Below are 13,874 nucleotides of genomic sequence, written 5' to 3'. Positions count from 1 at the left end.
TCTGTTATATGGGTGGGCAAAAGTAGGTCTGTAGTTGTTCATATGGAAAATAATACACTAATTAATAAATAATGATAGAGGAATAAACTGTGTTTCGTGTATTCACAACTACAAACCTGCTTTTGCTCCACTCTGGTATATGCTCTTATTTAATATGAAAATAAAAAGTATTATAAACCAGGACATAGCACAAAAGTATGGGAAGGCAGGGTTTGCTGCTGTAAAGCTGACGCAGACAAGGCCGTAGGTGGGGGCGCGAGTACGGAGTCTTCGGAGGCAGGGAACCGAGTGCTGAGGGTCTGATGTTCCCTCCCTCACAGGTATCAGCTTAACAGGATGAGCACGTTGTTGCCATGAATGGTCGCTGCCTCTCCCAGCAGCGTCCCAGGGTGTGTGGTCTGGGACAGGTGCATTGCACGCTTGTACCTTTTCTCCTTCCCTTTTGCTCGGTTTCCAGTTCCTCTTCTCACGTAGGTGCCTGTGCTCACTTTTCTCTAGGTCCTTACTGACTTCCTTGACCGTCCATTTTTTCCTTCAACTAATACTTGTCCTGGTTTTACTGTGTGCACAGCACGGGGTGCTGAATGAGGGGGTGGGACAATCCAAGCAAGAAGTCACTAGAGGCTGGAAATAGCAGCTAATAGTTGCGGGGACTCGCTCTGGGCCACTGTGCTGCCTCGCACGCATTCTTTGCTTGGTTCCGTCCTAGTTCTCTGCGAGGCAGGGACTTGCCATCGCATTTGGCAGACTGCAGAGGGAGGCACTGGGTGGAGAAGGAACCTGCCCTGGGCCGGATTGGGTTTGGGCAGTCCCGTCCGGGGCCACACTCTGAGGATAAGTGCAGGGAAGAGACTGCAGTGGGTCTTGTTGGAAGTGACTGGGGTTAGGAGTGGGCTGGGGGCCTCGTAGGGACTTCAGACTGGGGAGGTTGGGGAAGGCCCGTCGGAGGAGGAGATCTGGGGGAAGAGTGGTGGACGGAGAGAAGAGCCAGTGAGCGTGCGCTGAAGTGGTGGGACAGCAGGGGGGTGGCGGGGAGAGGAGGCTTGGCAGGTGCAGGGGCCAGTTGGGGGGGGATTGGCACACAGTGGGCTTTGCTCCAGGGGAAGCCATGTGGGTGTAAAGCAGGGAGTGAAAGGGTCACTTTGTGTGGAGAAAAGCTGGGCCAGGACAGGAGAGGAAGCAGGGACACCCCTTCGGAGACTGGTCCACACAGGCCAGAGAAGGTGGTCGTGCGGCCGAGGGATGGGGGAAGAGCGGAGTGGGTGGGCGGGCTGCATTTGGAGGTAGAGCAGGTAGGGCTTGGGGAGTGGATTCGGGGGCTTGGGACAAGGGAATGGAGGGTGGTTCCTGGGGGGTGGATGGGATGTGTCATCTTTTACTGGCTTGGGGGAAATGTTGGGCCTGGGAACAGATTTTGAGGGGAAATGCAGTCTTTTGTGTCCATGAAGTTGGAGCTGCTTGTCGGGACCTGTGTGTGACCGGCAGGTAGACGGTGGGTTTTCAAATTCAGGATTCAGTAGAGAGGCCTGGCTGGTATCACCCAGGGAGAGAGAAACAGGCCCAGGACATTGAACTTGGGGCACCCCCACCCTATAGCCATGTGGAGACAGGGAGCCTAAAAACACCACTGAGGGAAACAGGCTGATGGACAAGGCCCAGCAGAGGGGAGCCTGGGACTAAGTCCCGGCCAAATGGCACCAATGAAAGGCAGGACTCAGGGTGGGGAGTCCCGGGGCCTGGAGCAGTGGGAGGTGGCTTCCCCGGATGCGCCTTGAGTGGCAGGTGGGATTGTCAGAGGGCCTGAGACCCAATACCAGTTGGGCTGGGCAGTGGAAACAGCATGAGCCAAGAGCAAGCCCAGAGCTGAGGGGGTACCTAAGGGTGAGCGGTCAGCCAAGCTGTCCTCTGTGGCGGTGAGGGGTCCTGCCGCCTCCATGTGCCTGCAAGTAGCTGTCTGAATTTGGAGAAATGTCCTGTTTTATCTTGGAAATACGGGAAGTTTGCATTCAACTTCTCAATTTATCTGGGTTTCTTTCACTATATGAAAAGGGGTTTGCCCTGGTGGGTGTATCTCAGTGGTTAGAGCATTGGCCCATGCACCGATGGGTCTCGGGTTCGATTTCCAGGCAAGGGCCTGTGGCTGGGTTGCAGGTTCAATCCCTGGGCCTGGTCAGGGCATGTGTAGGAGGCAACCAATCGATGTGTCGGTCTCACACTGATGTTTCTCTCTCCCTTCCACTCTCTAAAAACCCATAAAAATATATCCTTGTTTTGTTTAGTAAAGTCCAGGCCAGTGCTTCCCATCTGTCCTGGAGCTTTGCTACCATAGATACATGGCCTCTCCCGGGGTCAAGTGCGTCGTTTGGAAAGCTCCGCTGTCTGCAGTGTGAGGGAAGGGCTCTTACGGAGTGTTCCGGGAGGCTCGGGCGCCGGTCACACATAAACCAAGTGGGTTTGATGGGGAGAGACAGGGTGGAAGGTTTTGGGATCAGCTCCGGCAGCAGTTCAGGAGTCGACGGTGGCCTAGCTTAGGATGAGGCAGTGACATGGGCGCAAGACAAGGGTTCAGGAGATTGAAGGTTCTGACCCTGGAACTGGAGGGGAGCGGGGGGCCGTTTCTCAGGACTGGGAGCTGCAGTGGGCAAGTCTGTTTTGTGGAGAAGAGGCCGAGTCCGGGGGGACAGAGCCTCCAGAGAGGCAGTGAGGTGAGCAGTGGGGCCAGGGGGAGAGGCCGCCCAGCGGGGAAGGGGACCCACCTCCTGGCCTCCTTCCTCTCTGACCTTGCTCTCGCCAATTCTTTCTTGGAACTTGAATCTTTCTTATTTTTTTAATTCTCTTTACCTGATCCCTCTATGTCCATCCCAACAATAATTATAATTAGGTTGCTGTCCTGGCCCACGTATCCTCAAAGACAACTAATTTGGACCAATCCCAGGATAATCAGTGGAAGCCAGAAAGATTAGGGTCAGTTGTGAGGTTGACCTAGAAGCTGCTTGTCTCTGGCCTTCTGCGTCAGGGGGGAGAGGTGCGTGATGAGTGGCCAGGGCACCGCCCCCTGGTGCTGCTCCCACACATCCCTGAGCGGCCCCTCCTGTGCCCTCCCAGTCTTGCTGGAATGAGTATCTGACAACTCGCATCGAGCAGAACCTGGTGATGAATTGCACCTGCCCCATTGCCGACTGCCCGGCCCAGCCCACGGGAGCCTTCATTCGTGCCATTGTCTCCTCGCCAGAGGTCATCTCCAAGGTACCCCCTCCTCCGAGAGAGACCCCAGTGCACAGCCAGAGGGGAGACCCCAGGGAGTGGGCTGACTGCGGGTGCGGGGGGCCTGGAGGTGTGGCGACCGAGCGAGCCAGGCCCTTGCCTGTGGCCTCTGTCCCCACAGTACGAGAAGGCCCTGCTCCGTGGCTACGTGGACAGCTGCTCCAACCTGACGTGGTGCACCAACCCCCAGGGCTGTGACCGCATCCTGTGCCGCCAGGGCCTGGGCTCGGGGACCACCTGCTCCAAGTGTGGCTGGGCCTCCTGCTTCAACTGCAGCTTCCCCGAGGTGGGCGCCCGCCCAGCCCTGACGCTGAGCCAGGACCCACCCCGGCCCTGGTCAGCACACACATTCTGCCTTGTCCTCATCCTCCGCCACCGAGCGGAGCTTTGTTCCTCCTCCTGTCATCCTCCAAATGGAGCCTCCCTCCCGCCCGCCCCCTTGAACAATAGCAGGAGGGCCCCCCTGAGTAAGGGCTGGGCTGTGTCCTCCCCTCCCTGACCTGCTCTAGGCACACTACCCTGCCAGCTGTGGCCACATGTCTCAGTGGGTCGATGATGGCGGCTACTATGATGGCATGAGTGTGGAGGCCCAGAGCAAGCACCTGGCCAAGCTCATCTCTAAGCGCTGTCCCAGCTGTCAGACGCCCATCGAGAAGAACGAAGGGTGTCTGCAGTAAGAACGGGGTGCTGTGGGCCCTGGGGAGTCAGCAGGCACAGGAGAGAGTGAGGAAGGGGTGGTGGGGCTTCTGAAAAGCTGAGCAACAAGGGCAGTTACTCAACTCCCCTCTCCGGGCACCCTCCAGGGCGACGCCCTCCGCTCATGTCCCCGTGTTCAGTCTAGTGTGTGGGGACTCAGAAGCCAGGGCGCTTTCAGTAGGAATTGGTGAGGTTAGGGCGTGGAGGGGCCAGGGACACCGTCCGTGTGCATCTAGGCCCCTGGCTTTCCTGGTGCGGCCCTGGCCAGAGGCAGGAGTCCTCTGACCGGATAGCTTCCTCCGTAGCATGACCTGCGCCAAATGCAACCATGGATTCTGCTGGCGCTGCCTCAAGTCCTGGAAGCCAAATCACAAAGACTATTACAACTGCTCTGCCATGGTAAGGGGCTGGGCACCGAGGAGCGAGAGGCCCAAAGGCAGGCAGGAGGGGCCCTGAGCAGAGGGCTCTCAGTGGGGAGAAGACAGAAGCCACCTAGGCCTGCAGTGCTGGGAGGTCTGTCCTGGGAGGTCTATGCACAGGGACCAGAGGCCCAGGGTGGGACTTCCACCCCCAGGTGGCTACAGAGGGCTGGGTGGGCTGGGCATTCTCGGGCAGCAGGGCAGAGCGGAGAGCAAGGACTGAGTCAGGACCTGGCTCTTCCAGTTAGTATGTGGCTTTGGGTCAGTTTACTTGTCCACTCGTCAGCATTCTCGCCTGTAAAAGGGGGGAATAATATGACCTACCTCACAGAGTCTGAGGATTACAGAGAAAATCTGGGCAAAGCGTGGAAAGGCCTCTGTGAATGGTAGCTAGTCTGACGAGCCCACGCTGTCCCAGCAAAGCACAGTAGCCCCCTGTGTGTCTCACAGGTAAGCAAGGCAGCTCGCCAAGAGAAGCGGTTCCAGGACTACAACGAGAGGTGTACTTTCCATCACCAGGCCCGGGTGAGGAGGGGGAGGGTGGGGGAGAGGCCGGGAGGGGCCCAAGGTCCGAATCGATGGGTGCTGTTCTGAAGGGATGTGTGTGCATGCGCTCGCTGACCCGCCTTCCTCTGCACAGGAGTTTGCTGTGAACCTGTGGAACCGAGTGTCTGCCATCCATGAGGTGCCCCCACCCAAATCCTTCACCTTCCTCAGCGATGCCTGCCGGGGGCTTGAGCAGGCCCGAAAGGTTGGGGGGGTGGGGGGTGGGGAAATGTCCCAAGGGGACTGGTGCGCTGGGCAGCTGTCTTCTGACCGGTTGGATGGAGGGAAGGAGGAGGGAGCAGGTGGGAGGCAGGTGCCTCCCCACAGCCAGGAGGCCTGACTTGGGCTCCCCTAGGTGCTGGCCTATGCCTGCGTGTACAGCTTCTACAACCAGGAAACGGAGCAAATGGACGTGGTGGAGCAGCAGACGGAGAACCTGGAGCTGCACACCAATGCCCTGCAGATCCTCCTGGGTGAGGCCTGCCCCCGCCTGCTCAGTCCCCTCTCCTGCCCGCCTACGCCCTGAGCACCCCGCTCCAGCTTCCCACCTTCACGCTGTCCCTTCGTTCCGCATTCATGGCCTCATCACCACAGGCCTTTTAAAATTCTGCTGGGAAGGCATACAGTACAGGCTGTAAGTGCCTAAGGGCACAGGTCTTCACCTGACCTTTTATTTGACTACTAAATTCGTGCATGAAATTCGTGCAGTGGGGGGAGGCAAGGTCTGAATCGATGGGTGCTGTTCTGAAGGGATGTGTGTGCCCCCCCGCCAGCCTGACTACCCCCCACTGCTTCCCACCCCCACCAGCCTGGTCGTCCCTAACTGCCCCCAACTGCCCCCTCCCTGCCAGCCTGGTTGCTCCTAACCGCCCCCCCCCCAGCCTGGTCACCCCTTACTCCCCCTCTCCTGGCCTGGTCACCCCCAACTGCCCCCCTCTGCAGGCCTGGTCACCCCTAACTATCCCCCTCTGCTGGCCTGGTTGCCCCCAACTGTCCCCCCTGCCAGCCAAGTTGCCCTTCACTGCCCCACTGCCAGCCTAATCGCCCCCAATTGCCAGCCTGGTCCCCCCCAACTGCCCCTCTCTGCCGACCTGGTTGCCCCTAACTGACCCCACCCCTGCTGGCCTAGTTGCCCCTCATGGCCCCCCACCCGCCGGCCTGGTCACCCCACACAGCCTGCTGTTCAGTCATTTGGTCGTCCCTCACTAACCTCCCCTACCAGCCTGGTTGTAGGCAGCCAGCCATCTTGGGAGGGTGTGGGTTAATTTGCATATTGCCTCTTTATTATATAGGATATCTGTCCCCATCACTAGAGTGTAAGCCTCTGGAGAATGGGTGTCTAGAGCTGGGCCTGCTAGGTGTTGGTAGCACTGGTGGGTGTGCAGTAGGGATTTGCTGGAGGAGGGGATGGAGGGGGGAAGAAGGGAGGGAGCCCTGCGCCCTGTCCCCTCTGCAGAGGAGCTCCTGCTGCAGTGCAGAGACCTGGCCTCGGGCCTGCGTCTCCTGCGGGCCGACTGCCTCCACATGGGCCTGGAGCTGCTCCGGCGGATCCAGGAGAGGCTGCTCGCCATCCTGCAGCATTCCACCCAGGTAGGCCGCCCCGCCTGGACCTCCCGTGCCCAGCACCCAGCAGGAGACCTGGGGGTGTCCCAGCTCCTGGGCCAGCCTGCTGGGTGCTGTTGGACCCTGCCACTTAACCTCCTGGCGTTTCTTACAAAATAAAGGAGTTAGCCCAGATCCTTGCTCTGCAGAATCAGTTGGGGAACTTTTCAGACACACTTCCCAGATGTGGACTCAGAATCCCAGGAGTGGGGGTCAGGGGGTGGAGTCCACTGAGTAAGGGAGCTGAGAGTCTTTCCAGCTGTAATATGCTGATGTTGAGTCTGAACTAGGAGCCCCACCCTCAGGGAGCGTACAGACTGACAAGTCACCAGTAGGAAAGGCATGAGCATATACTGAGCTCCTGAAGCAAGGCCGGTGTGCTGACCTGTGTCCTGTGTCCCTGGAGACACCTCTGGTGCTGTGATGGGGGAGGGAGAGCAGGTGGGAACGTCCTGCCAGGAGCATGGCGCCTCGTAGGCCCTCGGAGAACGTTGGTTGGAGAAACGCTGGGCAGAGGCCCAGTGGCCTCTCCTCTCCTGCTCCCTGTCCTCCGTCTCTGCCAGGACTTTCGGGTTGGGCTCCAGAGTCCATCGTTAGAGGCCCGGGAGGCGAAAGGGTCCAACGTGCCCAGCAGTGGGTGAGTGTGGGCGGAGCCCCGGAGGGGGGTGGGATACGGCAGGCCTCCCTGGGGCTGAGCGCTGGCTCTCTCCCTATTGATGGCGATCTGTCCCCCCAGGCCCCGGGGCTCCTCGGGGCTGGAGACGGATGAGGAGGAAGGCGAAGACGACGTGCCCGAGTGGCAGCAGGACGAGTTCGATGAGGAGCTGGACAACGACACCTTCTCCTATGACGGGGAGTCGGAGAACCTGGACCGGGACGCTTTCTTCTTCGGGGATGAGGATGAGGATGAGGATGAGGGCTATGACTGAGGGGCGGGATGCAGGGAGCTCCCGGAGCCGTGGGGCCAGGGGGCCGGCGGTTCATCCCTGACCACTGTCCTGAGTGCTCGGAGGGGCGGTTCCCAGCATCTGCAGCACCTTCTGTTTACTGAATAAACTTTTTTCATATACTTCTCTGAAGCAGGCCCGTTCTAACTCCCCTGCTCCCCACACCCAACCCTCCTCTAGTTTTCTTTAGACCTCCAGACTCTTCTGTTGTCAGAGAGGCCCAAAGCTGACCCTGTGACCTAGGCTGATAACGGGAAATGACGGTCCGTGTGGCACAGGCTTGCCCACTTGCCCCAGACCCAGCCCAGCTTCAGAGGAGACGGCCGGCCATCCACTCGGTCGGCCTCCCTCTAAACTCCTGAACGTTCCGGGAGGGGCCTGCGCATTAGGAAGGGCCCTCTTGGGGGCCTGCAGACTTTTAAAGGTTTTCCCTGCATCTCAAAGTGAAGTGTTTCGGGGGAAAGGGGGGGGGGCATTACTGAGGCCCTGCCCACCCCTCCCCACACACAGACAGAAGTTAGAAGTGTAGACGTGCCTTTTAATTTGTACTGGGCTTTTAGGCAGGAATGGTACAGAGCAGAGTCAGGGATCTGAAGAATGTAATGAAGGGGCGAAGTCAAGTGGTTGGGTCAAGGGAGGAAGCCAGCTGCTGGGGAGGATTAGCTGCAAAGTATCGGTCCAGCATGACCTCCACCTCTCCCACCTCGTAGTCCCACACCTGGAACCGGTAGCCGTCTGCTGCTCCGCGGATCATGGCCGAGAGCACTGGGGGGCAGAGGCAGGTGACGGTGCCTCCCACTCCCTCCTCTGTCCTCTCCTGCCCAGCCCTCGTTGGGGACAGACACTACTCAGAGCCCCCCAAGAAAGGGAGCTGAGGGTGGGTGCTCAGCTGGGGCGGGGGGAGTCGCCGTCCAGGGCTGGGAGTGCTCACCTCGGCCAGACTTCCGGCGGAACAGGCACAGGATTCGCTTATTGAGGGCCTCGGCCCGGCCCACCGCATAGCCTACGCCCAGGGACGGCTGGGTCACTTCTGCCACAATCACTGGGAAGGAAAACGAGACGGAGGCTCCGTATCTGGGCTTGGGAGAGAAAGGTGGAGAGGGGGCCAGGCGTGTCCGGGAATTAACACCCAGAGGCGCGCGCAGGGCGGAGGGCACTCACAGTCCGCCCGCTGCAGCAAGGCCAGGTCCCGCTCCTGGATGAACCTGTCACCCTCCGCGGGCTGTTCCCCTGTGGGTGAGGGAAAGCTGGTCAGGGCCGCGCCCTCATCTGGTCCTCCGCCCGCCCCGGCGGAGCCACCCCCACATCCTCCCTGCTCAGGGCGGGAGGGAGGTGACTAGATGACCTCTCAGGGCCTGCCCAACACCAAAAGTCTATGAAAAGGAGGAAATGGAACAGCCACAAGAAAAAACCCAGCCCTCTGCACGCTGGGATGTATGACACGGGCCAGATGAGTGATACAAAATAAGATTAACCAGTTAACCGCCGCGACATTTTGAATTTAATTTAAAAAGTTCCGCCGTTTGCATCTATAGATGCTGATGGCATACGAGTGGTTAAGTGAAGGACTAACGGGCGGGGCCGTGGGCAGAGTGATCACAGGCGGAGAGGAGGAGGGGCATCCAGGTGGGGGAATGGCAGGCAGGAGCAAGGACTGGGCCCCTGCAAGGAAAGGACGGAGGGAGACCAGACTGAAGCCTCATCGAGTGGCTCTCACGCTTTGGTAGGTTCCAGAATCACCTGAGAACTTGATAAAACTACAAAGACCCAGGTATCACTGGGCTCAGCGGCTTCATTCCCACTGAATTTGAGAACCACGGCCTGCAGGCAAGGCGGCCTGTTGGGGGCGGTGGGAATCCAGGTAGAGGCAGCTGGGGAAAGCGTACGGAGCTGGGCGTTCGGCTGGATTGCATGTCACCGTTAGGACTGCAAGGCTCGCAGCTCCCTGCACCGGAGCGGAGTCGCCGGAGAACGTGCCCAAAGGGCCTTCTAAGGCTTCATCCCAGCCACGGGGACCTGCATTTTGAACAAGCTCCTCCGATGACAGCTGAGCACGCTAAGCCTGAGGCCCACCAGGCAGGCGTGGACACACCCTGAGACCGTGAACCATGAGCTGCGGGTCCCTCGTACAGGCCCTTTCCAACATCCCCGGCAATTTCGTCTTTTTAAAGAGGTCTCCCAGGACTGCATTAATCCCTCCAATCCTGGATCTGCTCCTGAGTAACGCATCGCACTTCCCGATTTCTAGTTATATTATAAAGTAAAACAATCAAAACAGTATGGTATTGGCATAAAAACAAACACCAGTGGAACAGAATCAAGAGCCCAGGGATAAAGCCACGCATGTACACTCAACCAACATTTGACAAGGGAGCCAAGAATACTCGGTGGAGAAAAGACTCTCTCTTCCGTAAACGGTGCTGGGGAAACTGGGCATTCACATGTAACAGAATGACACTAGACCCCTATTTTACACCACTCACAAAAATTAACTCGAAATGGATTAAAGATGTAAATGTAAGACCAGAAATGATAAAACTCCTAGAAGAAAGCACGGGAGAAGCTCCTTGACTTGGGTCTTGGCAATGGTTTTTTGGATACGATACCTAAGGCACAAGCAACAAAATAAAAAATAAACAAGGGGGACTATACCAAACTAAAAAGCTGTTTTCTGCACGGCAAAAGAAATAATCAACAAAATGAAAATACAACCTACAGAATGGGAGAAAATATCTGCAAACCATGTACTGACAAGGGTTAATATCCAAAATGCAGGGTGGGGCAAACGTAGGTTTACAGTTGTGAGTACGTGAAACACATCTATTCTTATATTATTATTATATTATTTTCCATATAAACAACTGTAAATGTACTTTCCCCCCCACTTTTTAAAAAAAATATATATTTTATTGATTTTTTTACAGAGAGGAAGGGAGAGGGATAGAGAGTCAGAAACATCGATGAGAGAGAAACATCTATCAGCTGCCTCCTGCACACTCACCACTGGGGATGTGCCCGCAACCAAGGTACATGCCCTTGACCGGAATCGAACCTGGGATCTTTGAGTCCGCAGGCCGACGCTCTGTCCGCTGAGCCAAACCGGTTAGGGCTCCCCCCCCCCCACTTTTATTAAAAACAAAACCAAACCTCATACAAGTCAGCAGCAAGAAAACAAATAATCCAATTAAAAACCGTCAAAGGACCAGAAAAGACATTTTATCAAAGAAGATGCATGAATGGCCAACAGATACATGAAAAGGTGTTCAGCATCACTAGTCATTAGGGACAAGCAAATCAAAACCACAATGAGCCCTAGCCAGTTTGACTCAGTGCATAGAGAGGAGCCATGTGGACTGAAAGGTCCCAGGTTTGATTCTGGTCAAGGGCACATGCCCATGCAGGAGGCAGCCGATCAATGATTCTCATCACTCTTTCCCTCTCCCTTCCTCTCTGAAATCAATAAAAAAATATTTTTAAATAAGAATGCTATTACCTACCTGGTTTGGCTCAGTAGATAGAGCATTGGCCTGTGGACTGAAGGGCCCCAGGTTCAATTCCAGTCAAGGGCACATGCCCGGGTTACAGGCTCAACCCCCAGTTGGGGGCGTGCAAGAGGCAGATGATCAATGATTCTCTCTCATCATTGATGTTTCTATATCTATCTCCCTCTCCCTTCCTCTCTGAAATCAGTAATATATATATATATATATATATATATATATATATATATATATATTTAATATATTTTATTGATTTTTTACAGAGAGGAAGGGAAAGGGATAGAGAGTTAGAAACATCGATGAGAGAGAAACATCGATCAGCTGCCTCCTGCACACCCCCCACTGGGGATGTGCCCACAACCAAGGCACATGCCCTTGACCGGAACCAAACCCGGGACCCCTCAGTCCACAGGCCGACACTCCATCCACCGAGCCAAACCAGCCAGGGCTATATTTTTAAAAACAAACAAACACAAAAACACAATGAGCCCTGGGCCTGTAGCTCAGTTGGTGAGAATGTCGTTCCGATATGCTAAGGTTGCAGGTTTGATCCCCAGTCAGGGCACAAACAAGAATCAGCCAATGAACGTATAAATAAGTGGAACAACAAATCGATGTTTCTCTCTCCCATTCCCTTTCTCTAAAATCCATAAACAAAATTTAAAAAATAATAAATCAATAAAACATATTTAAAAACCCACAGTGAGATACCAATTCACATCTGTTAGAACAGCTATCATAAAAAAAGACAAGAAATAACAAATGCTGACAAGGATGTGGAGAAAAGGGAACGGTTGTGCTCTGTTGGTGGGAATATAAATTTCCACTATGGAGAACAACAGTATGGAGGTTCCTCAAAAAAATGAAAAATGGAACTGCCACCCAGCAGGCATGGCTCAGTGGTTGAGTGTAGACCTATGAACCAGGAGGTCACGGTTCGCTTCCTGGTCAGGGCATATGCCTACCTTGTGGGCTCAATCCCCAGTGTGGGGTGTGCAGGAGGCAGCCGATTCTCACATCTGATGTTTCTCTCCTCCCTTCCTCTCTGAAATCAATAAAAATATGTTAAAAATATAAAAAATAGAACTACTGCCCTAACCGGTTTGGCTCAGTGGATAGAGCATCGGCCTGTGGATTGAAGGGTCCCAGGTTCGATTCCAGTCAAGGGCATGTACCTTGGTTGCGGGCGCATCCCCAGCAAGGGGTGTGCAGGAGGCAGCTGATTGATGTTTCTCTCTCATTGACGTTTCTAACTCTCTATCCCTCTCCCTTCCTCTCTGTAAAAATTCAATAAAATATATTAAAAAAAATAGAACTACCATACGACCCAGCAATCCCACTTTGGGGAATATAACTGAAGGAAATGAAAACACTGTTGGAGTGATGTTCGAAGCATTACCTACAATAGCCAACACATGGGAAATAAGTGTCTACCGGTGGATGAATAAGGAAGTTGTGGTGTATAGATACAATGGAATATCATTCCGCCATGAGAAAGAAGGAAAGCGCCATTTGGAAAAACACGGAAGGACTTTGAGGGCACTATACTAAGTGAAATAAGTCAGAGTGTATGATCTCACTTATATGTGGAATCTTAGCGCGCGCCCCCCGCCCCCACACACACAGCACCATCACCACCACCACCATCACCAACAACAAAACAGAAAAACTGAAACTCCTAGCAAAAAAGATCAGATTTGTGGTTACCAGAGGTGGGGGAACAAGAGATGGGGAGATTGGATAAAGGTGGTCAAAAGGCACCAACTTCCGGTTATAAAATACGTTCTAGGGCTGTAATGTACATAACGACCATAGTATGGTTTTTTCAAATTTGTTAAGAGAGATCCTACGAGTTCTTGTCACAAGGAAAGGAATTTTTTTCACGAGGTGACTGATGGTAACTAAACTTTTGTGCTAATTCTTTCACGCTATATCAGTGGCAGGCCCAGAAATCAGGATTTTAGAAGGATTCCCAGGTGATTCTAATGTGCAGCCAAGGTTGAGAACCACTGCTCCATATGAAAGTTGAGCCAATAAACTGTCCCCCTTAGACCTACACGCTGCTCTATGTCAATTACCGCCCCGTAAAACTGGGGAGAAGGAAAAAGACCCGGCGGCCCGGAGCAGAACGCGTAAGTCCCAGCCCGACCGCAGGGGAGGGCGACCGTGGAGGCGGAGCGCGGTGTCTGCGGGGCCCAAGGGCTGGCACCTGGGGCGGGGGCGCAGGGAGGAGGATGAGCGTGGTCTCAGGTCGGGGAGAAGGTACCAGCGGGACGTGGAAATCCAAGCAGCCCCGTCTGCGCCCACTCTGCCTCCCCCCACCCCTGCGCCCCAACTTCCCTGGAAAGCGCTGGAGAAAGTGCTCCCAGAGGAGCTAAAGCTCCGATCATGAGTGAGCGCGGAGGCTGGGCGCGCACCGCCGCTGCGGCTGCGTGCGGACGGCGCGGTCTGAGTCCCGCTCCCACGGCCGGCGGCGGAGTGGCGAGCGGCCACCGCCCTGCGAGGGCTGTTCCGGTCAAGGGGCGCGGGCGTCTCTGCCCCCCCCCCCGCCCCGGGTCCCGGTGCCCCCCGCGCCGCGCCTCACCCTGCGCGCCCAGCTCCACATCCAACACGTGCTCGGTGAGCACCGTCCCGAAGCGCCGCAGCCGGGACACGATCCGATCGTACAGCGCCCGGTCCTCGCGTCCGCCCCGCATGCTCCCGCAGAAGTACAGGGCCCGACGGCCCGGCGTGGCCGGCTGCTCCTGCTGCCCTCGCTGCCCGGGCGCCCCGCTCTCCTGCTGCCCCGGCGCCCCGCTCTCCTGCTGCCCCGGCGCCCCGCTCTCCTGCTGCCCGGGCGCCCCGCTCTCCTGCTGCCCCGGCGCCCCGCTCTCCTGCGCGCCCGCCGCCTCCGCCTCCAT

The 13,874-nt window shown here is 56.1% G+C and overlaps 2 protein-coding genes across 3 annotated transcripts in view; one reads left to right on the top strand and one right to left on the bottom strand.

The window, feature by feature from the left end:
• Positions 1 to 7,603, top strand: part of CUL9 (cullin 9) — a 37,315-nt gene extending 29,712 nt beyond the window's left edge. For both annotated transcript variants that reach the window (XM_059701613.1, XM_059701614.1), the window contains exons 32-41: positions 3,106 to 3,246; positions 3,386 to 3,550; positions 3,774 to 3,937; positions 4,266 to 4,359; positions 4,830 to 4,904; positions 5,020 to 5,130; positions 5,281 to 5,398; positions 6,382 to 6,515; positions 7,091 to 7,164; positions 7,264 to 7,603. In XM_059701613.1, the coding sequence (XP_059557596.1) occupies positions 3,106 to 3,246; positions 3,386 to 3,550; positions 3,774 to 3,937; positions 4,266 to 4,359; positions 4,830 to 4,904; positions 5,020 to 5,130; positions 5,281 to 5,398; positions 6,382 to 6,515; positions 7,091 to 7,164; positions 7,264 to 7,456 (1,269 nt within the window). In that variant the 3' untranslated portion in view covers positions 7,457 to 7,603. The remainder of the gene's footprint in view (positions 1 to 3,105; positions 3,247 to 3,385; positions 3,551 to 3,773; positions 3,938 to 4,265; positions 4,360 to 4,829; positions 4,905 to 5,019; positions 5,131 to 5,280; positions 5,399 to 6,381; positions 6,516 to 7,090; positions 7,165 to 7,263) is intronic.
• A 432-nt stretch (positions 7,604 to 8,035) lies between these two features.
• Positions 8,036 to 13,874, bottom strand: DNPH1 (2'-deoxynucleoside 5'-phosphate N-hydrolase 1). Its single transcript, XM_059702253.1, has 4 exons — positions 13,559 to 13,874; positions 8,636 to 8,704; positions 8,406 to 8,516; positions 8,036 to 8,239 (listed from the first exon to the last, which is right to left on the bottom strand). Exons 1-4 carry the CDS (start codon positions 13,872 to 13,874, stop codon positions 8,091 to 8,093), a joined length of 645 nt encoding a protein of 214 aa, XP_059558236.1. The 3' UTR covers positions 8,036 to 8,090.

The sequence above is a fragment of the Myotis daubentonii genome, chromosome 6, assembly GCF_963259705.1.
Source record: "Myotis daubentonii chromosome 6, mMyoDau2.1, whole genome shotgun sequence".
NCBI lineage: Eukaryota > Metazoa > Chordata > Mammalia > Chiroptera > Vespertilionidae > Myotis > Myotis daubentonii.
The sequence above is the reverse complement of the archived record's forward strand: the minus strand, read 5'-3'. Positions and strand labels throughout refer to the sequence as shown.